Raw genomic sequence first — 24685 nt, forward strand, 5'->3', positions numbered from 1 at the left:
TTTTTTTCCGTTTTCGGGCGAAAAATCAAGTTTCTCCAATCTTCTCAAAACTCTGGATTATGATAGAGGGCCGCGAGACTTTGACCTGAGCGCAAAAATGGAGGCTCTAGACCCTTCCAGAGCTGAGATATGGAAACTCAAAATTTCGACCCGAAAAAAAAACGACAGTGTTACCCCTTACGTTTTTTTCAGTTTTTGGGCGAAAAATCAAGTTTCTCCAATCTTCTCAAAACTCTGGATTATGATAGAGGGCCGCGAGACTTTGACCTGAGCGCAAAAATGGAGGCTCTAGACCCTTCCAGAGCTGAGATATGGAAACTCAAAATTTCGACCCGAAAAAAAAAACGACAGTGTTACCCCTTACGTTTTTTTCAGTTTTCGGGCGAAAAATCAAGTTTCTCCAATATTCTCAAAACTCTGGATTATGATAGAGGGCCGCGAGACTTTGACCTGAGCGCAAAAATGGAGGCTCTAGACCCTTCCAGAGCTGAGATATGGAAACTCAAAATTTCGACCCGAAAAAAAAACGACAGTGTTACCCCTGACGTTTTTTTCAGTTTTCGGGCGAAAAATCAAGTTTCTCCAATCTTCTCAAAACTCTGGATTATGATAGAGGGCCGCGAGACTTTGACCTGAGCGCAAAAATGGAGGCTCTAGACCCTTCCAGAGCTGAGATATGGAAACTCAAAATTTCGACCCGAAAAAAAAAACGACAGTGTTACCCCTTACGTTTTTTTCAGTTTTCGGGCGAAAAATCAAGTTTCTCCAATCTTCTCAAAACTCTGGATTATGATAGAGGGCCGCGAGACTTTGACCTGAGCGCAAAAATGGAGGCTCTAGACCCTTCCAGAGCTGAGATATGGAAACTCAAAATTTCGACCCGAAAAAAAAACGACAGTGTTACCCCTTACGTTTTTTTCAGTTTTCGGGCGAAAAATCAAGTTTCTCCAATCTTCTCAAAACTCTGGATTATGATAGAGGGCCGCGAGACTTTGACCTGAGCGCAAAAATGGAGGCTCTAGACCCTTCCAGAGCTGAGATATGGAAACTCAAAATTTCGACCCGAAAAAAAAAAAACGACAGTGTTACCCCTTACGTTTTTTTCCGTTTTCGGGCGAAAAATCAAGTTTCTCCAATCTTCTCAAAACTCTGGATTATGATAGAGGGCCGCGAGACTTTGACCTGAGCGCAAAAATGGAGGCTCTAGACCCTTCCAGAGCTGAGATATGGAAACTCAAAATTTCGACCCGAAAAAAAAAACGACAGTGTTACCCCTTACGTTTTTTTCCGTTTTCGGGCGAGAAATCAAGTTTCTCCAATCTTCTCAAAACTCTGGATTATGATAGAGGGCCGCGAGACTTTGACCTGAGCGCAAAAATGGAGGCTCTAGACCCTTCCAGAGCTGAGATATGGAAACTCAAAATTTCGACCCGAAAAAAAAAACGACAGTGTTACCCCTTACGTTTTTTTCCGTTTTCGGGCGAAAAATCAAGTTTCTCCAATCTTCTCAAAACTCTGGATTATGATAGAGGGCCGCGAGACTTTGACCTGAGCGCAAAAATGGAGGCTCTAGACCCTTCCAGAGCTGAGATATGGAAACTCAAAATTTCGACCCGAAAAAAAACCGAAAGTGTTACCCCTTACGTTTTTTTCCGTTTTCGGGCGAAAAATCAAGTTTCTCCAATCTTCTCAAAACTCTGGATTATGATAGAGGGCCGCGAGACTTTGACCTGAGCGCAAAAATGGAGGCTCTAGACCCTTCCAGAGCTGAGATATGGAAACTCAAAATTTCGACCCGAAAAAAAAAACGACAGTGTTACCCCTTACGTTTTTTTCCGTTTTCGGGCGAGAAATCAAGTTTCTCCAATCTTCTCAAAACTCTGGATTATGATAGAGGGCCGCGAGACTTTGACCTGAGCGCAAAAATGGAGGCTCTAGACCCTTCCAGAGCTGAGATATGGAAACTCAAAATTTCGACCCGAAAAAAAAAACGACAGTGTTACCCCTTACGTTTTTTTCCGTTTTCGGGCGAAAAATCAAGTTTCTCCAATCTTCTCAAAACTCTGGATTATGATAGAGGGCCGCGAGACTTTGACCTGAGCGCAAAAATGGAGGCTCTAGACCCTTCCAGAGCTGAGATATGGAAACTCAAAATTTCGACCCGAAAAAAAACCGAAAGTGTTACCCCTTACGTTTTTTTCCGTTTTCGGGCGAAAAATCAAGTTTCTCCAATCTTCTCAAAACTCTGGATTATGATAGAGGGCCGCGAGACTTTGACCTGAGCGCAAAAATGGAGACTCTAGACCCTTCCAGAGCTGAGATATGGAAACTCAAAATTTCGACCCGAAAAAAAAACGACAGTGTTACCCCTTTCGTTTTTTTCCGTTTTCGGGCGAAAAATCAAGTTTCTCCAATCTTCTCAAAACTCTGGATTATGATAGAGGGCCGCGAGACTTTGACCTGAGCGCAAAAATGGAGGCTCTAGACCCTTCCAGAGCTGAGATATCGAAACTCAAAATTTCGACCCGAAAAAAAAAACGACAGTGTTACCCCTTACGTTTTTTTTCGTTTTCGGGCGAAAAATCAAGTTTCTCCAATCTTCTCAAAACTCTGGATTATGATAGAGGGCCGCGAGACTTTGACCTGAGCGCAAAAATGGAGGCTCTAGACCCTTCCAGAGCTGAGATATCGAAACTCAAAATTTCGACCCGAAAAAAAAAACGACAGTGTTACCCCTTACGTTTTTTTTCGTTTTCGGGCAAAAAATCAAGTTTCTCCAATCTTCTCAAAACTCTGGATTATGATAGAGGGCCGCGAGACTTTGACCTGAGCGCAAAAATGGAGGCTCTAGACCCTTCCAGAGCTGAGATATGGAAACTCAAAATTTCGACCCGAAAAAAAAACGACAGTGTTACCCCTTACGTTTTTTTTCGTTTTCGGGCGAAAAATCAAGTTTCTCCAATCTTCTCAAAACTCTGGATTATGATAGAGGGGCGCGAGTCTTTGACCTGAGCGCAAAAATGGAGGCTCTAGACCCTTCCAGAGCTGAGATATGGAAACTCAAAATTTCGACTCGAAAAAAAAACGACATTGTTACCCCTTACGTTTTTTTCCGTTTTCGGGCGAAAAATCAAGTTTCTCCAATATTCTCAAAACTCTGGATTATGATAGAGGGCCGCGAGACTTTGACCTGAGCGCAAAAATGGAGGCTCTAGACCCTTCCAGAGCTGAGATATGGAAACTCAAAATTTCGACCCGAAAAAAAAACGACAGTGTTACCCCTTACGTTTTTTTCAGTTTTCGGGCGAAAAATCAAGTTTCTCCAATCTTCTCAAAACTCTGGATTATGATAGAGGGCCGCGAGACTTTGACCTGAGCGCAAAAATGGAGGCTCTAGACCCTTCCAGAGCTGAGATATGGAAACTCAAAATTTCGACCCGAAAAAAAAACGACAGTGTTACCCCTTACGTTTTTTTCCGTTTTCGGGCGAAAAATCAAGTTTCTCCAATCTTCTCAAAACTCTGGATTATGATAGAGGGCCGCGAGACTTTGACCTGAGCGCAAAAATGGAGGCTCTAGACCCTTCCAGAGCTGAGATATCGAAACTCAAAATTTCGACCCGAAAAAAAAAACGACAGTGTTACCCCTTACGTTTTTTTTCGTTTTCGGGCAAAAAATCAAGTTTCTCCAATCTTCTCAAAACTCTGGATTATGATAGAGGGCCGCGAGACTTTGACCTGAGCGCAAAAATGGAGGCTCTAGACCCTTCCAGAGCTGAGATATGGAAACTCAAAATTTCGACCCGAAAAAAAAACGACAGTGTTACCCCTTACGTTTTTTTTCGTTTTCGGGCGAAAAATCAAGTTTCTCCAATCTTCTCAAAACTCTGGATTATGATAGAGGGCCGCGAGACTTTGACCTGAGCGCAAAAATGGAGGCTCTAGACCCTTCCAGAGCTGAGATATCGAAACTCAAAATTTCGACCCGAAAAAAAAACGACAGTGTTACCCCTTACGTTTTTTTTCGTTTTCGGGCAAAAAATCAAGTTTCTCCAATCTTCTCAAAACTCTGGATTATGATAGAGGGGCGCGAGTCTTTGACCTGAGCGCAAAAATGGAGGCTCTAGACCCTTCCAGAGCTGAGATATGGAAACTCAAAATTTCGACTCGAAAAAAAAACGACATTGTTACCCCTTACGTTTTTTTCCGTTTTCGGGCGAAAAATCAAGTTTCTCCAATATTCTCAAAACTCTGGATTATGATAGAGGGCCGCGAGACTTTGACCTGAGCGCAAAAATGGAGGCTCTAGACCCTTCCAGAGCTGAGATATGGAAACTCAAAATTTCGACCCGAAAAAAAAACGACAGTGTTACCCCTTACGTTTTTTTCAGTTTTCGGGCGAAAAATCAAGTTTCTCCAATCTTCTCAAAACTCTGGATTATGATAGAGGGCCGCGAGACTTTGACCTGAGCGCAAAAATGGAGGCTCTAGACCCTTCCAGAGCTGAGATATGGAAACTCAAAATTTCGACCCGAAAAAAAAACGACAGTGTTACCCCTTACGTTTTTTTCCGTTTTCGGGCGAAAAATCAAGTTTCTCCAATCTTCTCAAAACTCTGGATTATGATAGAGGGCCGCGAGACTTTGACCTGAGCGCAAAAATGGAGGCTCTAGACCCTTCCAGAGCTGAGATATGGAAACTCAAAATTTCGACCCGAAAAAAAAACGACAGTGTTACCCCTTACGTTTTTTTCAGTTTTTGGGCGAAAAATCAAGTTTCTCCAATCTTCTCAAAACTCTGGATTATGATAGAGGGCCGCGAGACTTTGACCTGAGCGCAAAAATGGAGGCTCTAGACCCTTCCAGAGCTGAGATATGGAAACTCAAAATTTCGACCCGAAAAAAAAAACGACAGTGTTACCCCTTACGTTTTTTTCAGTTTTCGGGCGAAAAATCAAGTTTCTCCAATATTCTCAAAACTCTGGATTATGATAGAGGGCCGCGAGACTTTGACCTGAGCGCAAAAATGGAGGCTCTAGACCCTTCCAGAGCTGAGATATGGAAACTCAAAATTTCGACCCGAAAAAAAAACGACAGTGTTACCCCTGACGTTTTTTTCAGTTTTCGGGCGAAAAATCAAGTTTCTCCAATCTTCTCAAAACTCTGGATTATGATAGAGGGCCGCGAGACTTTGACCTGAGCGCAAAAATGGAGGCTCTAGACCCTTCCAGAGCTGAGATATGGAAACTCAAAATTTCGACCCGAAAAAAAAAACGACAGTGTTACCCCTTACGTTTTTTTCAGTTTTCGGGCGAAAAATCAAGTTTCTCCAATCTTCTCAAAACTCTGGATTATGATAGAGGGCCGCGAGACTTTGACCTGAGCGCAAAAATGGAGGCTCTAGACCCTTCCAGAGCTGAGATATGGAAACTCAAAATTTCGACCCGAAAAAAAAACGACAGTGTTACCCCTTACGTTTTTTTCAGTTTTCGGGCGAAAAATCAAGTTTCTCCAATCTTCTCAAAACTCTGGATTATGATAGAGGGCCGCGAGACTTTGACCTGAGCGCAAAAATGGAGGCTCTAGACCCTTCCAGAGCTGAGATATGGAAACTCAAAATTTCGACCCGAAAAAAAAAACGACAGTGTTACCCCTTACGTTTTTTTCCGTTTTCGGGCGAGAAATCAAGTTTCTCCAATCTTCTCAAAACTCTGGATTATGATAGAGGGCCGCGAGACTTTGACCTGAGCGCAAAAATGGAGGCTCTAGACCCTTCCAGAGCTGAGATATGGAAACTCAAAATTTCGACCCGAAAAAAAAAACGACAGTGTTACCCCTTACGTTTTTTTCCGTTTTCGGGCGAAAAATCAAGTTTCTCCAATCTTCTCAAAACTCTGGATTATGATAGAGGGCCGCGAGACTTTGACCTGAGCGCAAAAATGGAGGCTCTAGACCCTTCCAGAGCTGAGATATGGAAACTCAAAATTTCGACCCGAAAAAAAAAACGACAGTGTTACCCCTTACGTTTTTTTCCGTTTTCGGGCGAGAAATCAAGTTTCTCCAATCTTCTCAAAACTCTGGATTATGATAGAGGGCCGCGAGACTTTGACCTGAGCGCAAAAATGGAGGCTCTAGACCCTTCCAGAGCTGAGATATGGAAACTCAAAATTTCGACCCGAAAAAAAAAACGACAGTGTTACCCCTTACGTTTTTTTCCGTTTTCGGGCGAAAAATCAAGTTTCTCCAATCTTCTCAAAACTCTGGATTATGATAGAGGGCCGCGAGACTTTGACCTGAGCGCAAAAATGGAGGCTCTAGACCCTTCCAGAGCTGAGATATGGAAACTCAAAATTTCGACCCGAAAAAAAACCGAAAGTGTTACCCCTTACGTTTTTTTCCGTTTTCGGGCGAAAAATCAAGTTTCTCCAATCTTCTCAAAACTCTGGATTATGATAGAGGGCCGCGAGACTTTGACCTGAGCGCAAAAATGGAGACTCTAGACCCTTCCAGAGCTGAGATATGGAAACTCAAAATTTCGACCCGAAAAAAAAACGACAGTGTTACCCCTTTCGTTTTTTTCCGTTTTCGGGCGAAAAATCAAGTTTCTCCAATCTTCTCAAAACTCTGGATTATGATAGAGGGCCGCGAGACTTTGACCTGAGCGCAAAAATGGAGGCTCTAGACCCTTCCAGAGCTGAGATATCGAAACTCAAAATTTCGACCCGAAAAAAAAAACGACAGTGTTACCCCTTACGTTTTTTTTCGTTTTCGGGCGAAAAATCAAGTTTCTCCAATCTTCTCAAAACTCTGGATTATGATAGAGGGCCGCGAGACTTTGACCTGAGCGCAAAAATGGAGGCTCTAGACCCTTCCAGAGCTGAGATATCGAAACTCAAAATTTCGACCCGAAAAAAAAAACGACAGTGTTACCCCTTACGTTTTTTTTCGTTTTCGGGCAAAAAATCAAGTTTCTCCAATCTTCTCAAAACTCTGGATTATGATAGAGGGCCGCGAGACTTTGACCTGAGCGCAAAAATGGAGGCTCTAGACCCTTCCAGAGCTGAGATATGGAAACTCAAAATTTCGACCCGAAAAAAAAACGACAGTGTTACCCCTTACGTTTTTTTTCGTTTTCGGGCGAAAAATCAAGTTTCTCCAATCTTCTCAAAACTCTGGATTATGATAGAGGGCCGCGAGACTTTGACCTGAGCGCAAAAATGGAGGCTCTAGACCCTTCCAGAGCTGAGATATCGAAACTCAAAATTTCGACCCGAAAAAAAAACGACAGTGTTACCCCTTACGTTTTTTTTCGTTTTCGGGCGAAAAATCAAGTTTCTCCAATCTTCTCAAAACTCTGGATTATGATAGAGGGGCGCGAGTCTTTGACCTGAGCGCAAAAATGGAGGCTCTAGACCCTTCCAGAGCTGAGATATGGAAACTCAAAATTTCGACTCGAAAAAAAAACGACATTGTTACCCCTTACGTTTTTTTCCGTTTTCGGGCGAAAAATCAAGTTTCTCCAATATTCTCAAAACTCTGGATTATGATAGAGGGCCGCGAGACTTTGACCTGAGCGCAAAAATGGAGGCTCTAGACCCTTCCAGAGCTGAGATATGGAAACTCAAAATTTCGACCCGAAAAAAAAACGACAGTGTTACCCCTTACGTTTTTTTCAGTTTTCGGGCGAAAAATCAAGTTTCTCCAATCTTCTCAAAACTCTGGATTATGATAGAGGGCCGCGAGACTTTGACCTGAGCGCAAAAATGGAGGCTCTAGACCCTTCCAGAGCTGAGATATGGAAACTCAAAATTTCGACCCGAAAAAAAAACGACAGTGTTACCCCTTACGTTTTTTTCCGTTTTCGGGCGAAAAATCAAGTTTCTCCAATCTTCTCAAAACTCTGGATTATGATAGAGGGCCGCGAGACTTTGACCTGAGCGCAAAAATGGAGGCTCTAGACCCTTCCAGAGCTGAGATATGGAAACTCAAAATTTCGACCCGAAAAAAAAACGACAGTGTTACCCCTTACGTTTTTTTCAGTTTTTGGGCGAAAAATCAAGTTTCTCCAATCTTCTCAAAACTCTGGATTATGATAGAGGGCCGCGAGACTTTGACCTGAGCGCAAAAATGGAGGCTCTAGACCCTTCCAGAGCTGAGATATGGAAACTCAAAATTTCGACCCGAAAAAAAAACGACAGTGTTACCCCTTACGTTTTTTTCAGTTTTCGGGCGAAAAATCAAGTTTCTCCAATATTCTCAAAACTCTGGATTATGATAGAGGGCCGCGAGACTTTGACCTGAGCGCAAAAATGGAGGCTCTAGACCCTTCCAGAGCTGAGATATGGAAACTCAAAATTTCGACCCGAAAAAAAAACGACAGTGTTACCCCTGACGTTTTTTTCAGTTTTCGGGCGAAAAATCAAGTTTCTCCAATCTTCTCAAAACTCTGGATTATGATAGAGGGCCGCGAGACTTTGACCTGAGCGCAAAAATGGAGGCTCTAGACCCTTCCAGAGCTGAGATATGGAAACTCAAAATTTCGACCCGAAAAAAAAAACGACAGTGTTACCCCTTACGTTTTTTTCAGTTTTCGGGCGAAAAATCAAGTTTCTCCAATCTTCTCAAAACTCTGGATTATGATAGAGGGCCGCGAGACTTTGACCTGAGCGCAAAAATGGAGGCTCTAGACCCTTCCAGAGCTGAGATATGGAAACTCAAAATTTCGACCCGAAAAAAAAACGACAGTGTTACCCCTTACGTTTTTTTCAGTTTTCGGGCGAAAAATCAAGTTTCTCCAATCTTCTCAAAACTCTGGATTATGATAGAGGGCCGCGAGACTTTGACCTGAGCGCAAAAATGGAGGCTCTAGACCCTTCCAGAGCTGAGATATGGAAACTCAAAATTTCGACCCGAAAAAAAAAAAACGACAGTGTTACCCCTTACGTTTTTTTCCGTTTTCGGGCGAAAAATCAAGTTTCTCCAATCTTCTCAAAACTCTGGATTATGATAGAGGGCCGCGAGACTTTGACCTGAGCGCAAAAATGGAGGCTCTAGACCCTTCCAGAGCTGAGATATGGAAACTCAAAATTTCGACCCGAAAAAAAAAACGACAGTGTTACCCCTTACGTTTTTTTCCGTTTTCGGGCGAGAAATCAAGTTTCTCCAATCTTCTCAAAACTCTGGATTATGATAGAGGGCCGCGAGACTTTGACCTGAGCGCAAAAATGGAGGCTCTAGACCCTTCCAGAGCTGAGATATGGAAACTCAAAATTTCGACCCGAAAAAAAAAACGACAGTGTTACCCCTTACGTTTTTTTCCGTTTTCGGGCGAAAAATCAAGTTTCTCCAATCTTCTCAAAACTCTGGATTATGATAGAGGGCCGCGAGACTTTGACCTGAGCGCAAAAATGGAGGCTCTAGACCCTTCCAGAGCTGAGATATGGAAACTCAAAATTTCGACCCGAAAAAAAACCGAAAGTGTTACCCCTTACGTTTTTTTCCGTTTTCGGGCGAAAAATCAAGTTTCTCCAATCTTCTCAAAACTCTGGATTATGATAGAGGGCCGCGAGACTTTGACCTGAGCGCAAAAATGGAGACTCTAGACCCTTCCAGAGCTGAGATATGGAAACTCAAAATTTCGACCCGAAAAAAAAACGACAGTGTTACCCCTTTCGTTTTTTTCCGTTTTCGGGCGAAAAATCAAGTTTCTCCAATCTTCTCAAAACTCTGGATTATGATAGAGGGCCGCGAGACTTTGACCTGAGCGCAAAAATGGAGGCTCTAGACCCTTCCAGAGCTGAGATATCGAAACTCAAAATTTCGACCCGAAAAAAAAAACGACAGTGTTACCCCTTACGTTTTTTTTCGTTTTCGGGCGAAAAATCAAGTTTCTCCAATCTTCTCAAAACTCTGGATTATGATAGAGGGCCGCGAGACTTTGACCTGAGCGCAAAAATGGAGGCTCTAGACCCTTCCAGAGCTGAGATATCGAAACTCAAAATTTCGACCCGAAAAAAAAAACGACAGTGTTACCCCTTACGTTTTTTTTCGTTTTCGGGCAAAAAATCAAGTTTCTCCAATCTTCTCAAAACTCTGGATTATGATAGAGGGCCGCGAGACTTTGACCTGAGCGCAAAAATGGAGGCTCTAGACCCTTCCAGAGCTGAGATATGGAAACTCAAAATTTCGACCCGAAAAAAAAACGACAGTGTTACCCCTTACGTTTTTTTTCGTTTTCGGGCGAAAAATCAAGTTTCTCCAATCTTCTCAAAACTCTGGATTATGATAGAGGGCCGCGAGACTTTGACCTGAGCGCAAAAATGGAGGCTCTAGACCCTTCCAGAGCTGAGATATCGAAACTCAAAATTTCGACCCGAAAAAAAAACGACAGTGTTACCCCTTACGTTTTTTTTCGTTTTCGGGCGAAAAATCAAGTTTCTCCAATCTTCTCAAAACTCTGGATTATGATAGAGGGGCGCGAGTCTTTGACCTGAGCGCAAAAATGGAGGCTCTAGACCCTTCCAGAGCTGAGATATGGAAACTCAAAATTTCGACTCGAAAAAAAAACGACATTGTTACCCCTTACGTTTTTTTCCGTTTTCGGGCGAAAAATCAAGTTTCTCCAATATTCTCAAAACTCTGGATTATGATAGAGGGCCGCGAGACTTTGACCTGAGCGCAAAAATGGAGGCTCTAGACCCTTCCAGAGCTGAGATATGGAAACTCAAAATTTCGACCCGAAAAAAAAACGACAGTGTTACCCCTTACGTTTTTTTCAGTTTTCGGGCGAAAAATCAAGTTTCTCCAATCTTCTCAAAACTCTGGATTATGATAGAGGGCCGCGAGACTTTGACCTGAGCGCAAAAATGGAGGCTCTAGACCCTTCCAGAGCTGAGATATGGAAACTCAAAATTTCGACCCGAAAAAAAAACGACAGTGTTACCCCTTACGTTTTTTTCCGTTTTCGGGCGAAAAATCAAGTTTCTCCAATCTTCTCAAAACTCTGGATTATGATAGAGGGCCGCGAGACTTTGACCTGAGCGCAAAAATGGAGGCTCTAGACCCTTCCAGAGCTGAGATATGGAAACTCAAAATTTCGACCCGAAAAAAAAACGACAGTGTTACCCCTTACGTTTTTTTCAGTTTTTGGGCGAAAAATCAAGTTTCTCCAATCTTCTCAAAACTCTGGATTATGATAGAGGGCCGCGAGACTTTGACCTGAGCGCAAAAATGGAGGCTCTAGACCCTTCCAGAGCTGAGATATGGAAACTCAAAATTTCGACCCGAAAAAAAAAACGACAGTGTTACCCCTTACGTTTTTTTCAGTTTTCGGGCGAAAAATCAAGTTTCTCCAATATTCTCAAAACTCTGGATTATGATAGAGGGCCGCGAGACTTTGACCTGAGCGCAAAAATGGAGGCTCTAGACCCTTCCAGAGCTGAGATATGGAAACTCAAAATTTCGACCCGAAAAAAAAACGACAGTGTTACCCCTGACGTTTTTTTCAGTTTTCGGGCGAAAAATCAAGTTTCTCCAATCTTCTCAAAACTCTGGATTATGATAGAGGGCCGCGAGACTTTGACCTGAGCGCAAAAATGGAGGCTCTAGACCCTTCCAGAGCTGAGATATGGAAACTCAAAATTTCGACCCGAAAAAAAAAACGACAGTGTTACCCCTTACGTTTTTTTCAGTTTTCGGGCGAAAAATCAAGTTTCTCCAATCTTCTCAAAACTCTGGATTATGATAGAGGGCCGCGAGACTTTGACCTGAGCGCAAAAATGGAGGCTCTAGACCCTTCCAGAGCTGAGATATGGAAACTCAAAATTTCGACCCGAAAAAAAAACGACAGTGTTACCCCTTACGTTTTTTTCAGTTTTCGGGCGAAAAATCAAGTTTCTCCAATCTTCTCAAAACTCTGGATTATGATAGAGGGCCGCGAGACTTTGACCTGAGCGCAAAAATGGAGGCTCTAGACCCTTCCAGAGCTGAGATATGGAAACTCAAAATTTCGACCCGAAAAAAAAAACGACAGTGTTACCCCTTACGTTTTTTTCCGTTTTCGGGCGAAAAATCAAGTTTCTCCAATCTTCTCAAAACTCTGGATTATGATAGAGGGCCGCGAGACTTTGACCTGAGCGCAAAAATGGAGGCTCTAGACCCTTCCAGAGCTGAGATATGGAAACTCAAAATTTCGACCCGAAAAAAAAAAAACGACAGTGTTACCCCTTACTTTTTTTTCAGTTTTCGGGCGAAAAATCAAGTTTCTCCAATCTTCTCAAAACTCTGGATTATGATAGAGGGCCGCGAGACTTTGACCTGAGCGCAAAAATGGAGGCTCTAGACCCTTCCAGAGCTGAGATATGGAAACTCAAAATTTCGACCCGAAAAAAAAACGACAGTGTTACCCCTTACGTTTTTTTCCGTTTTCGGGGCGAAAAATCAAGTTTCTCCAATCTTCTCAAAACTCTGGATTATGATAGAGGGCCGCGAGACTTTGACCTGAGCGCAAAAATGGAGGCTCTAGACCCTTCCAGAGCTGAGATATGGAAACTCAAAATTTCGACCCGAAAAAAAAACGACAGTGTTACCCCTTACGTTTTTTTCAGTTTTCGGGCGAAAAATCAAGTTTCTCCAATATTCTCAAAACTCTGGATTATGATAGAGGGTCGCGAGACTTTGACCTGAGCGCAAAAATGGAGGCTCTAGACCCTTCCAGAGCTGAGATATGGAAACTCAAAATTTCGACCCGAAAAAAAAACGACAGTGTTACCCCTTACGTTTTTTTCCGTTTTCGGGCGAAAAATCAAGTTTCTCCAATCTTCTCAAAACTCTGGATTATGATAGAGGGCCGCGAGACTTTGACCTGAGCGCAAAAATGGAGGCTCTAGACCCTTCCAGAGCTGAGATATGGAAACTCAAAATTTCGACCCGAAAAAAAAACGACAGTGTTACCCCTTACGTTTTTTTCCGTTTTCGGGCGAAAAATCAAGTTTCTCCAATCTTCTCAAAACTCTGGATTATGATAGAGGGCCGCGAGACTTTGACCTGAGCGCAAAAATGGAGGCTCTAGACCCTTCCAGAGCTGAGATATGGAAACTCAAAATTTCGACCCGAAAAAAAAACGACAGTGTTACCCCTTACGTTTTTTTCAGTTTTCGGGCGAAAAATCAAGTTTCTCCAATATTCTCAAAACTCTGGATTATGATAGAGGGCCGCGAGACTTTGACCTGAGCGCAAAAATGGAGGCTCTAGACCCTTCCAGAGCTGAGATATGGAAACTCAAAATTTCGACTCGAAAAAAAAACGACAGTGTTACCCCTTACGTTTTTTTCCGTTTTCGGGCGAAAAATCAAGTTTCTCCAATATTCTCAAAACTCTGGATTATGATAGAGGGCCGCGAGACTTTGACCTGAGCGCAAAAATGGAGGCTCTAGACCCTTCCAGAGCTGAGATATGGAAACTCAAAATTTCGACCCGAAAAAAAAACGACAGTGTTACCCCTTACGTTTTTTTCAGTTTTCGGGCGAAAAATCAAGTTTCTCCAATCTTCTCAAAACTCTGGATTATGATAGAGGGCCGCGAGACTTTGACCTGAGCGCAAAAATGGAGGCTCTAGACCCTTCCAGAGCTGAGATATGGAAACTCAAAATTTCGACCCGAAAAAAAAACGACAGTGTTACCCCTTACGTTTTTTTCCGTTTTCGGGCGAAAAATCAAGTTTCTCCAATCTTCTCAAAACTCTGGATTATGATAGAGGGCCGCGAGACTTTGACCTGAGCGCAAAAATGGAGGCTCTAGACCCTTCCAGAGCTGAGATATGGAAACTCAAAATTTCGACCCGAAAAAAAAACGACAGTGTTACCCCTTACGTTTTTTTCAGTTTTTGGGCGAAAAATCAAGTTTCTCCAATCTTCTCAAAACTCTGGATTATGATAGAGGGCCGCGAGACTTTGACCTGAGCGCAAAAATGGAGGCTCTAGACCCTTCCAGAGCTGAGATATGGAAACTCAAAATTTCGACCCGAAAAAAAAACGACAGTGTTACCCCTTACGTTTTTTTCAGTTTTCGGGCGAAAAATCAAGTTTCTCCAATATTCTCAAAACTCTGGATTATGATAGAGGGCCGCGAGACTTTGACCTGAGCGCAAAAATGGAGGCTCTAGACCCTTCCAGAGCTGAGATATGGAAACTCAAAATTTCGACCCGAAAAAAAAAACGACAGTGTTACCCCTTACGTTTTTTTCCGTTTTCGGGCGAAAAATCAAGTTTCTCCAATCTTCTCAAAACTCTGGATTATGATAGAGGGCCGCGAGACTTTGACCTGAGCGCAAAAATGGAGGCTCTAGACCCTTCCAGAGCTGAGATATGGAAACTCAAAATTTCGACCCGAAAAAAAAACGACAGTGTTACCCCTTTCGTTTTTTTCAGTTTTCGGGCGAAAAATCAAGTTTTTCCAATCTTCTCAAAACTCTGGATTATGATAGAGGGCCGCGAGACTTTGACCTGAGCGCAAAAATGGAGGCTCTAGACCCTTCCAGAGCTGAGATATGGAAACTCAAAATTTCGACCCGAAAAAAAAACGACAGTGTTACCCCTTACGTTTTTTTCAGTTTTCGGGCGAAAAATCAAGTTTCTCCAATCTTCTCAAAACTCTGGATTATGATAGAGGGCCGCGAGACTTTGACCTGAGCGCAAAAATGGAGGCTCTAGACCCTTCCAGAGCTGAGATATGGAAACTCAAAATTTCGACCCGAAAAAAAAAACGACAGTGTTACCCCTTACGTTTTTTTCCGTTTTCGGGCGAAAAATCAAGTTTCTCCAATCTTCTCAAAACTCTGGATTATGATAGAGGGCCGCGAGACTTTGACCTGAGCGCAAAAATGGAGGCTCTAGACCCTTCCAGAGCTGAGATATGGAAACTCAAAATTTCGACCCGAAAAAAAAACGACAGTGTTACCCCTTACGTTTTTTTCAGTTTTCGGGCGAAAAATCAAGTTTCTCCAATCTTCTCAAAACTCTGGATTATGATAGAGGGCCGCGAGACTTTGACCTGAGCGCAAAAATGGAGGCTCTAGACCCTTCCAGAGCTGAGATATGGAAACTCAAAATTTCGACCCGAAAAAAAAACGACAGTGTTACCCCTTACGTTTTTTTCCGTTTTCGGGCGAAAAATCAAGTTTCTCCAATCTTCTCAAAACTCTGGATTATGATAGAGGGCCGCGAGACTTTGACCTGAGCGCAAAAATGGAGGCTCTAGACCCTTCCAGAGCTGAGATATGGAAACTCAAAATTTCGACCCGAAAAAAAAACAACAGTGTTACCCCTTACGTTTTTTTCAGTTTTCGGGCGAAAAATCAAGTTTCTCCAATCTTCTCAAAACTCTGGATTATGATAGAGGGCCGCGAGACTTTGACCTGAGCGCAAAAATGGAGGCTCTAGACCCTTCCAGAGCTGAGATATGGAAACTCAAAATTTCGACCCGAAAAAAAAACGACAGTGTTACCCCTTACGTTTTTTTCCGTTTTCGGGCGAAAAATCAAGTTTCTCCAATATTCTCAAAACTCTGGATTATGATAGAGGGCCGCGAGACTTTGACCTGAGCGCAAAAATGGAGGCTCTAGACCCTTCCAGAGCTGAGATATGGAAACTCAAAATTTCGACCCGAAAAAAAAACGACAGTGTTACCCCTTACGTTTTTTTCAGTTTTCGGGCGAAAAATCAAGTTTCTCCAATCTTCTCAAAACTCTGGATTATGATAGAGGGCCGCGAGACTTTGACCTGAGCGCAAAAATGGAGGCTCTAGACCCTTCCAGAGCTGAGATATGGAAACTCAAAATTTCGACCCGAAAAAAAACCGACAGTGTTACCCCTTACGTTTTTTTCCGTTTTCGGGCGAAAAATCAAGTTTCTCCAATCTTCTCAAAACTCTGGATTATGATAGAGGGCCGCGAGACTTTGACCTGAGCGCAAAAATGGAGGCTCTAGACCCTTCCAGAGCTGAGATATGGAAACTCAAAATTTCGACCCGAAAAAAAACCGACAGTGTTACCCCTTACGTTTTTTTCCGTTTTCGGGCGAAAAATCAAGTTTCTCCAATCTTCTCAAAACTCTGGATTATGATAGAGGGCCGCGAGACTTTGACCTGAGCGCAAAAATGGAGGCTCTAGACCCTTCCAGAGCTGAGATATGGAAACTCAAAATTTCGACCCGAAAAAAAAACGACAGTGTTACCCCCTTACGTTTTTTTCCGTTTTCGGGCGAAAAATCAAGTTTCTCCAATCTTCTCAAAACTCTGGATTATGATAGAGGGCCGCGAGACTTTGACCTGAGCGCAAAAATGGAGGCTCTAGACCCTTCCAGAGCTGAGATATGGAAACTCAAAATTTCGACCCGAAAAAAAAAACGACAGTGTTACCCCTTACGTTTTTTTCAGTTTTCGGGCGAAAAATCAAGTTTCTCCAATATTCTCAAAACTCTGGATTATGATAGAGGGTCGCGAGACTTTGACCTGAGCGCAAAAATGGAGGCTCTAGACCCTTCCAGAGCTGAGATATGGAAACTCAAAATTTCGACCCGAAAAAAAAAACGACAGTGTTACCCCTTACGTTTTTTTCCGTTTTCGGGCGAAAAATCAAGTTTCTCCAATCTTCTCAAAACTCTGGATTATGATAGAGGGCCGCGAGACTTTGACCTGAGCGCAAAAATGGAGGCTCTAGACCCTTCCAGAGCTGAGATATGGAAACTCAAAATTTCGACCCGAAAAAAAAACGAAAGTGTTACCCCTTACGTTTTTTTCCGTTTTCGGGCGAAAAATCAAGTTTCTCCAATCTTCTCAAAACTCTGGATTATGATAGAGGGCCGCGAGACTTTGACCTGAGCGCAAAAATGGAGGCTCTAGACCCTTCCAGAGCTGAGATATGGAAACTCAAAATTTCGACCCGAAAAAAAAACGACAGTGTTACCCCTTTCGTTTTTTTCCGTTTTCGGGCGAAAAATCAAGTTTCTCCAATCTTCTCAAAACTCTGGATTATGATAGAGGGCCGCGAGACTTTGACCTGAGCGCAAAAATGGAGGCTCTAGACCCTTCCAGAGCTGAGATATCGAAACTCAAAATTTCGACCCGAAAAAAAAAACGACAGTGTTACCCCTTACGTTTTTTTTCGTTTTCGGGCGAAAAATCAAGTTTCTCCAATCTTCTCAAAACTCTGGATTATGATAGAGGGCCGCGAGACTTTGACCTGAGCGCAAAAATGGAGGCTCTAGACCCTTCCAGAGCTGAGATATCGAAACTCAAAATTTCGACCCGAAAAAAAAAACGACAGTGTTACCCCTTACGTTTTTTTTCGTTTTCGGGCGAAAAATCAAGTTTCTCCAATCTTCTCAAAACTCTGGATTATGATAGAGGGCCGCGAGACTTTGACCTGAGCGCAAAAATGGAGGCTCTAGACCCTTCCAGAGCTGAGATATCGAAACTCAAAATTTCGACCCGAAAAAAAAAACGACAGTGTTACCCCTTACGTTTTTTTTCGTTTTCGGGCAAAAAATCAAGTTTCTCCAATCTTCTCAAAACTCTGGATTATGATAGAGGGCCGCGAGACTTTGACCTGAGCGCAAAAATGGAGGCTCTAGACCCTTCCAGAGCTGAGATATCGAAACTCAAAATTTCGACCCGAAAAAAAAACGACAGTGTTACCCCTTACGTTTTTTTTCGTTTTCGGGCGAAAAATCAAGTTTCTCCAATCTTCTCAAAACTCTGGATTATGATAGAGGGCCGCGAGACTTTGACCTGAGCGCAAAAATGGAGGCTCTAGACCCTTCCAGAGCTGAGATATCGAAACTCAAAATTTCGACCCGAAAAAAAAACGACAGTGTTACCCCTTACGTTTTTTTCAGTTTTCGGGCGAAAAATCAAGTTTCTCCAATATTCTCAAAACTCTGGATTATGATAGAGGGTCGCGAGACTTTGACCTGAGCGCAAAAATGGAGGCTCTAGACCCTTCCAGAGCTGAGATATGGAAACTCAAAATTTCGACCCGAACAAAAAACGACAGTGTTACCCCTTACGTTTTTTTCCGTTTTCGGGCGAAAAATCAAGTTTCTCCAATCTTCTCAAAACTCTGGATTATGATAGAGGGCCGCGAGACTTTGACCTGAGCGCAAAAATGGAGGCTCTAGACCCTTCCAGAGCTGAGATATGGAAACTCAAAATTTCGACCCGAAAAAAAAAACGACAGTGTTACCCCTTACGTTTTTTTCAGTTTTCGGGCGAAAAATCAAGTTTCTCCAATCTTCTCAAAACTCTGGATTATGATAGAGGGCCGCGAGACTTTGACCTGAGCGCAAAAATGGAGGCTCTAGACCCTTCCAGAGCTGAGATATGGAAACTCAAAATTTCGACCCGAAAAAAAAACGACAGTGTTACCCCTTACGTTTTTTTCCGTTTTCGGGCGAAAAATCAAGTTTCTTCAATCTTCTCAAAACTCTGGATTATGATAGAGGGCCGCGAGACTTTGACCTGAGCGCAAAAATGGAGGCTCTAGACCCTTCCAGAGCTGAGATATGGAAACTCAAAATTTCGACCCGAAAAAAAACGACAGTGTTACCCCTTTCGTTTTTTTCCGTTTTCGGGCGAAAAATCAAGTTTCTCCAATCTTCTCAAAACTCTGGATTATGATAGAGGGCCGCGAGACTTTGACCTGAGCGCAAAAATGGAGGCTCTAGACCCTTCCAGAGCTGAGATATGGAAACTCAAAATTTCGACCCGAAAAAAAAACGACAGTGTTACCCCTTACGTTTTTTTCCGTTTTCGGGCGAAAAATCAAGTTTCTCCAATCTTCTCAAAACTCTGGATTATGATAGAGGGCCGCGAGACTTTGACCTGAGCGCAAAAATGGAGGCTCTAGACCCTTCCAGAGCTGAGATATGGAAACTCAAAATTTCGACCCGAAAAAAAAACGACAGTGTTACCCCTTACGTTTTTTTCCGTTTTCGGGCGAAAAATCAAGTTTCTCCAATCTTCTCAAAACTCTGGATTATGATAGAGGGCCGCGAGACTTTGACCTGAGCGCAAAAATGGAGGCTCTAGACCCTTCCAGAGCTGAGATATGGAAACTCAAAATTTCGACCCGAAAAAAAAAACGACAGTGTTACCCCTTACGTTTTTTTTCCGTTTTCGGGCGAGAAATCAAGTTTCTCCAATCTTCTCAAAACTCTGGATTATGATAGAGGGCCGCGAGACTTTGACCTGAGCGCAAAAATGGAGGCTCTAGACCCTTCCAGAGCTGAGATATGGAAACTCAAAATTTCGACCCGAAAAAAAAAACGACAGTGTTACCCCTTACGTTTTTTTCCGTTTTCGGGCGAAAAATCAAGTTTCTCCAATCTTCTCAAAACTCTGGATTATGATAGAGGGCCGCGAGACTTTGACCTGAGCGCAAAAATGGAGGCTCTAGACCCTTCCAGAGCTGAGATATGGAAACTCAAAATTTCGACCCGAAAAAAAACCGAAAGTGTTACCCCTTACGTTTTTTTCCGTTTTCGGGCGAAAAATCAAGTTTCTCCAATCTTCTCAAAACTCTGGATTATGATAGAGGGCCGCGAGACTTTGACCTGAGCGCAAAAATGGAGACTCTAGACCCTTCCAGAGCTGAGATATGGAAACTCAAAATTTCGACCCGAAAAAAAAACGACAGTGTTACCCCTTTCGTTTTTTTCCGTTTTCGGGCGAAAAATCAAGTTTCTCCAATCTTCTCAAAACTCTGGATTATGATAGAGGGCCGCGAGACTTTGACCTGAGCGCAAAAATGGAGGCTCTAGACCCTTCCAGAGCTGAGATATCGAAACTCAAAATTTCGACCCGAAAAAAAAAACGACAGTGTTACCCCTTACGTTTTTTTTCGTTTTCGGGCGAAAAATCAAGTTTCTCCAATCTTCTCAAAACTCTGGATTATGATAGAGGGCCGCGAGACTTTGACCTGAGCGCAAAAATGGAGGCTCTAGACCCTTCCAGAGCTGAGATATCGAAACTCAAAATTTCGACCCGAAAAAAAAAACGACAGTGTTACCCCTTACGTTTTTTTTCGTTTTCGGGCAAAAAATCAAGTTTCTCCAATCTTCTCAAAACTCTGGATTATGATAGAGGGCCGCGAGACTTTGACCTGAGCGCAAAAATGGAGGCTCTAGACCCTTCCAGAGCTGAGATATGGAAACTCAAAATTTCGACCCGAAAAAAAAACGACAGTGTTACCCCTTACGTTTTTTTTCGTTTTCGGGCGAAAAATCAAGTTTCTCCAATCTTCTCAAAACTCTGGATTATGATAGAGGGCCGCGAGACTTTGACCTGAGCGCAAAAATGGAGGCTCTAGACCCTTCCAGAGCTGAGATATCGAAACTCAAAATTTCGACTCGAAAAAAAAACGACATTGTTACCCCTTACGTTTTTTTCCGTTTTCGGGCGAAAAATCAAGTTTCTCCAATATTCTCAAAACTCTGGATTATGATAGAGGGCCGCGAGACTTTGACCTGAGCGCAAAAATGGAGGCTCTAGACCCTTCCAGAGCTGAGATATGGAAACTCAAAATTTCGACCCGAAAAAAAAACGACAGTGTTACCCCTTACGTTTTTTTCAGTTTTCGGGCGAAAAATCAAGTTTCTCCAATCTTCTCAAAACTCTGGATTATGATAGAGGGCCGCGAGACTTTGACCTGAGCGCAAAAATGGAGGCTCTAGACCCTTCCAGAGCTGAGATATGGAAACTCAAAATTTCGACCCGAAAAAAAAACGACAGTGTTACCCCTTACGTTTTTTTCAGTTTTCGGGCGAAAAATCAAGTTTCTCCAATCTTCTCAAAACTCTGGATTATGATAGAGGGCCGCGAGACTTTGACCTGAGCGCAAAAATGGAGGCTCTAGACCCTTCCAGAGCTGAGATATGGAAACTCAAAAATTCGACCCGAAAAAAAAAACGACAGTGTTACCCCTTACGTTTTTTTCCGTTTTCGGGCGAAAAATCAAGTTTCTCCAATCTTCTCAAAACTCTGGATTATGATAGAGGGCCGCGAGACTTTGACCTGAGCGCAAAAATGGAGGCTCTAGACCCTTCCAGAGCTGAGATATGGAAACTCAAAATTTCGACCCGAAAAAAAAACGACAGTGTTACCCCTTACGTTTTTTTCAGTTTTCGGGCGAAAAATCAAGTTTCTCCAATCTTCTCAAAATTCTGGATTATGATAGAGGGCCGCGAGACTTTGACCTGAGCGCAAAAATGGAGGCTCTAGACCCTTCCAGAGCTGAGATATCAAAACTCAAAATTTCGACCCGAAAAAAAAAACGACAGTGTTACCCCTTACGTTTTTTTGGGGGGGGTCAAAATTTTGAGTTTCTCTGATCTTCTTGAAACTCTGGATTCTGGTAGAGGGCCATGAAACTTAGACCTGAGTGCAAAAATGGAGGCAATCCCACGTAGCATTTATCCCATTATAAAACCTTATTTTCTTTTCGACTGAAGAAAGAAAGACATCAGCAAAAGTTTTTTTTTTTAAAGTGAACTACTCCTTTAATCTCCCTGAATCCCAACAAATCTGGTTGAAGGCCTTTCTTCTCCACATCACTGACAAATTCAATCTTGTTTAAACAATATTACCAATAAATTAAACATGCAAAAATCTCATGTGACCCAAGGGGTGCATGGTGTCTTTCCAGTGTTAATGCAATTACTCCTGGGTGCAAATCATCAGATGAGATCCTGGTGAAGAACGCACAGAATCTACTCCAGACAGTGATCCAAGGAGTACGAGCTGCAGAAACTGCTTGCATCAGGGTAAGAGAAGTTGAAAAAGCTTTACTCCAAAAATAAGATTTAGGGAGCAAACGGTTCACTGTGGTGAACAGGCCAGGCAGAAAGGAAACCAAAGTCTGGTGCATAACTCCAGTAGTGGTGTCTATCTTCTCTTGTATGTTACCTGGCACGATCAACACCATTGATGTTTTCAATTTTAAATGGCTCTATCTGATTTTACAGGGTTTGAAACAACCTGAGCCAAACTCCGAAGCAGCAAAAGCAGCAGCTTTCTGTTTCCAGTGGAAAAAGAGTCTCCTTATCCACCGAGCTCAAGAACAGCTCAACCCTGAGACCGATGACTTGGGGCTACGTAGGACCTCCCAGCATTCAGCGGCTCCCAGCCTCGCTCCACCCATCAATGTTTTAGAGACTTACAAACGAGTAAACATGAAATAAAGTGTCTTCATTTTTGCCTGTCACTTGTTTTTATTCTGTTGTTATTGTATAGTGAGAAACCATAAGAGAGCCTGCACACAATGTACTTTATGATTTTCAATATATATATATATATTCAGAGGCCATAAAAATAACATAACAAAATGTGCATAATGCAAAGTATAAGTAGAAATTGCATGCCTGATCACATTTATGAATCATTTAAAAAACTCAACTTACACATGTTCAGACATTTATGTATTAAAAAATTCATATGTAGAAAAAATACTTAAATACAAAAAATATTAGCCTATATTATTGAAATCTAAAGGAAGAAAAATATGTTGATGAGGTATCCATATTTACACACTCAATAATTGCAAGGGATGTAATCTTAGATTACAAATGTTCTTTTTTGATGTTGCATTTAATTGTTCTTTTTCAACTCATGGTCTAATTGTTGTATATTATGTTTAACTTGCAAACATTTTTGGTGATAGATTTCAGAATACATACATTTCAGATGATGATGTGACATTGAAACCATTTTGTTATTCCACAGAGCACTTATGGCCTCTGAATAAACATTTACAGTAGAACATTTACAGTAGGATAAATACTACGCGGGATGTCCATATCTCAGCTCTGGAAGGGTCTAGAGCCTCCATTTTTGCACTCAGGTCTAAGTCTCATGGCCGTTTTTCAGAATCCAGACTTTCAAGAAGATTGGAAAAACTTTTTTTCGCCCGAAAAAAAAAAAAAAACGAAAGGGGTAACACTGTCGTTTTTTATTCCGGTCGAAATTTTGAGTTTCGATATCTCAGCTCTGGAAGGGTCTAGAGCCTCCATTTTTGCACTCAGGTGTAAGTCCCTTGGCCCTCTATCAGAATCCAGAGTTTCAAGAAGATTGGAGAAACTTTTTTTTCGCACCCCTAAAAAAAAACGTAAGGGGTAACATGGTCGAAATTTTGAGTTTCGATATCTCAGCTCTGGAAGGGTCTAGAGCCTCCATTTTTGCACTCAGGTCTAAGTCTCATGGCCCTCTATCAGAATCCAGAGTTTTGATAAGATTGGGGAAACTTAATTTTTTGCCCAAAAAAAAAAAACGTAAGGGGTAACACTGTCGGTTTTTTTTTTCTGGTCGAAATTTTGGGTTTCGATATCTCAGCTCTGGAAGGGTCTAGAGCCTCCATTTTTGCACTCAGGTCTAAGTCTCATGACCCTCTATCAGAATCCAGAGTTTCAAGAAGATTGGGGATACTTCATTTTTCGCCCCCCCCAAAAAAACGTAAGGGGTAACACTGTCGTTTTTTTTTTCCGGTCGAAATTTTGAGTTTCGATATCTCAGCTCTGGAAGGGTCTAGAGCCTCCATTTTTGCACTCAGGTCTAAGTCTCAAGGCCCTCTATCACAATCCAGAGTTTCAAGAAGATCAGAGAAACTCAAAATTTCGACCCCCCCAAAAAAACGACAGTGTCGAAATTTTGAGTTTGAAACTCTGGATTCTGATAGAGGGCCATGAGACTTTGACCTGAGTGCAAAAATGGAGGCTCTAGACCCTTCCTGAGCTGAGATATTGCGATCCCACGTAGCATTTATCCCATTATGCTACGAAAAATAATGGTTTATAATGGGATAAATGCTACGTGGGATCTCAATATCTCAGCTCCGATCGCATCACAGCACGGAGACAGCTCTCATAAAGTTAATAAACGATATTCGCTTAAATACTGATACAGGCAAATTATCCGTGTTTGTACTACTCGACCTCAGTGCTGCATTTGACACTGTTGATCATGACATACTTCTTGACAGGCTGGAAAACTGGGTGGGGCTTTCTGGGATAGTCCTAAAATGGTTCAGGTCATACTTAGAAGGGAGAGGTTATTTTGTGAGTATGGGAGAACATAAGTCTGAGTGGACATCCATGACTTGCGGAGTCCCTCAGGGCTTGATTCTTGCGCCACTCCTATTCAACCTGTATATGCTCCCAATGAGCCAAATAATGAAAAAGAACCAAATCGCTTACCACAGCTATGCAGACGACACACAGCTCTACTTAGCCCTTTCGGCTAACGACTACAGCCCCATTGACTCCCTGTGCCAATGCATTGATGAAGTAAACGGTTGGATGTGTCAAAACTTTCTGCAGTTAAACAAAGACAAAACTGAAGTTATTGCGTTTGGAAACAAAGATGAAGTTCTCAAGGTGAATGCATACCTTGACGCTAGGGGTCTAACAACTAAAAATCAAGTCAGGAATCTTGGTGTGTCTCTAGAGTCAGACCTTAGTTTCAATAGTCATGTCAAAGCAATAACTAAATCAGCATACTATCATCTGAAAAATATTTCAAGAATTAGATGCTTTGTTTCCAGTCAAGACTTAGAGAAACTTGTGCATGCTTTCATCACCAGCAGGGTGGATTACTGTAATGGCCTCCTCACTGGCCTTCCTAAAAAGACCATAAGACATTTGC

The 24685-nt window shown here is 42.4% G+C and overlaps 1 protein-coding gene across 1 annotated transcript in view; it reads left to right on the top strand.

Annotated features, from left to right (window-relative positions):
• LOC148977113 (uncharacterized) overlaps nt 1–22253 on the top strand; it is a 145761-nt gene extending 123508 nt beyond the window's left edge. The window contains exons 6-7 of the mRNA XM_089116752.1: nt 21696–21813; nt 22015–22253. Coding sequence (XP_088972878.1) covers nt 21696–21813; nt 22015–22230 — 334 coding nt within the window. The 3' untranslated portion in view covers nt 22231–22253. The remainder of the gene's footprint in view (nt 1–21695; nt 21814–22014) is intronic.
• The last annotated feature ends 2432 nt before the right edge of the window (nt 22254–24685 follow it).

Source organism: Pimephales promelas, chromosome 11 (genome assembly GCF_988280905.1).
Source record: "Pimephales promelas chromosome 11, fPimPro1.hap1.1, whole genome shotgun sequence".
Taxonomy (NCBI): domain Eukaryota; kingdom Metazoa; phylum Chordata; class Actinopteri; order Cypriniformes; family Leuciscidae; genus Pimephales; species Pimephales promelas.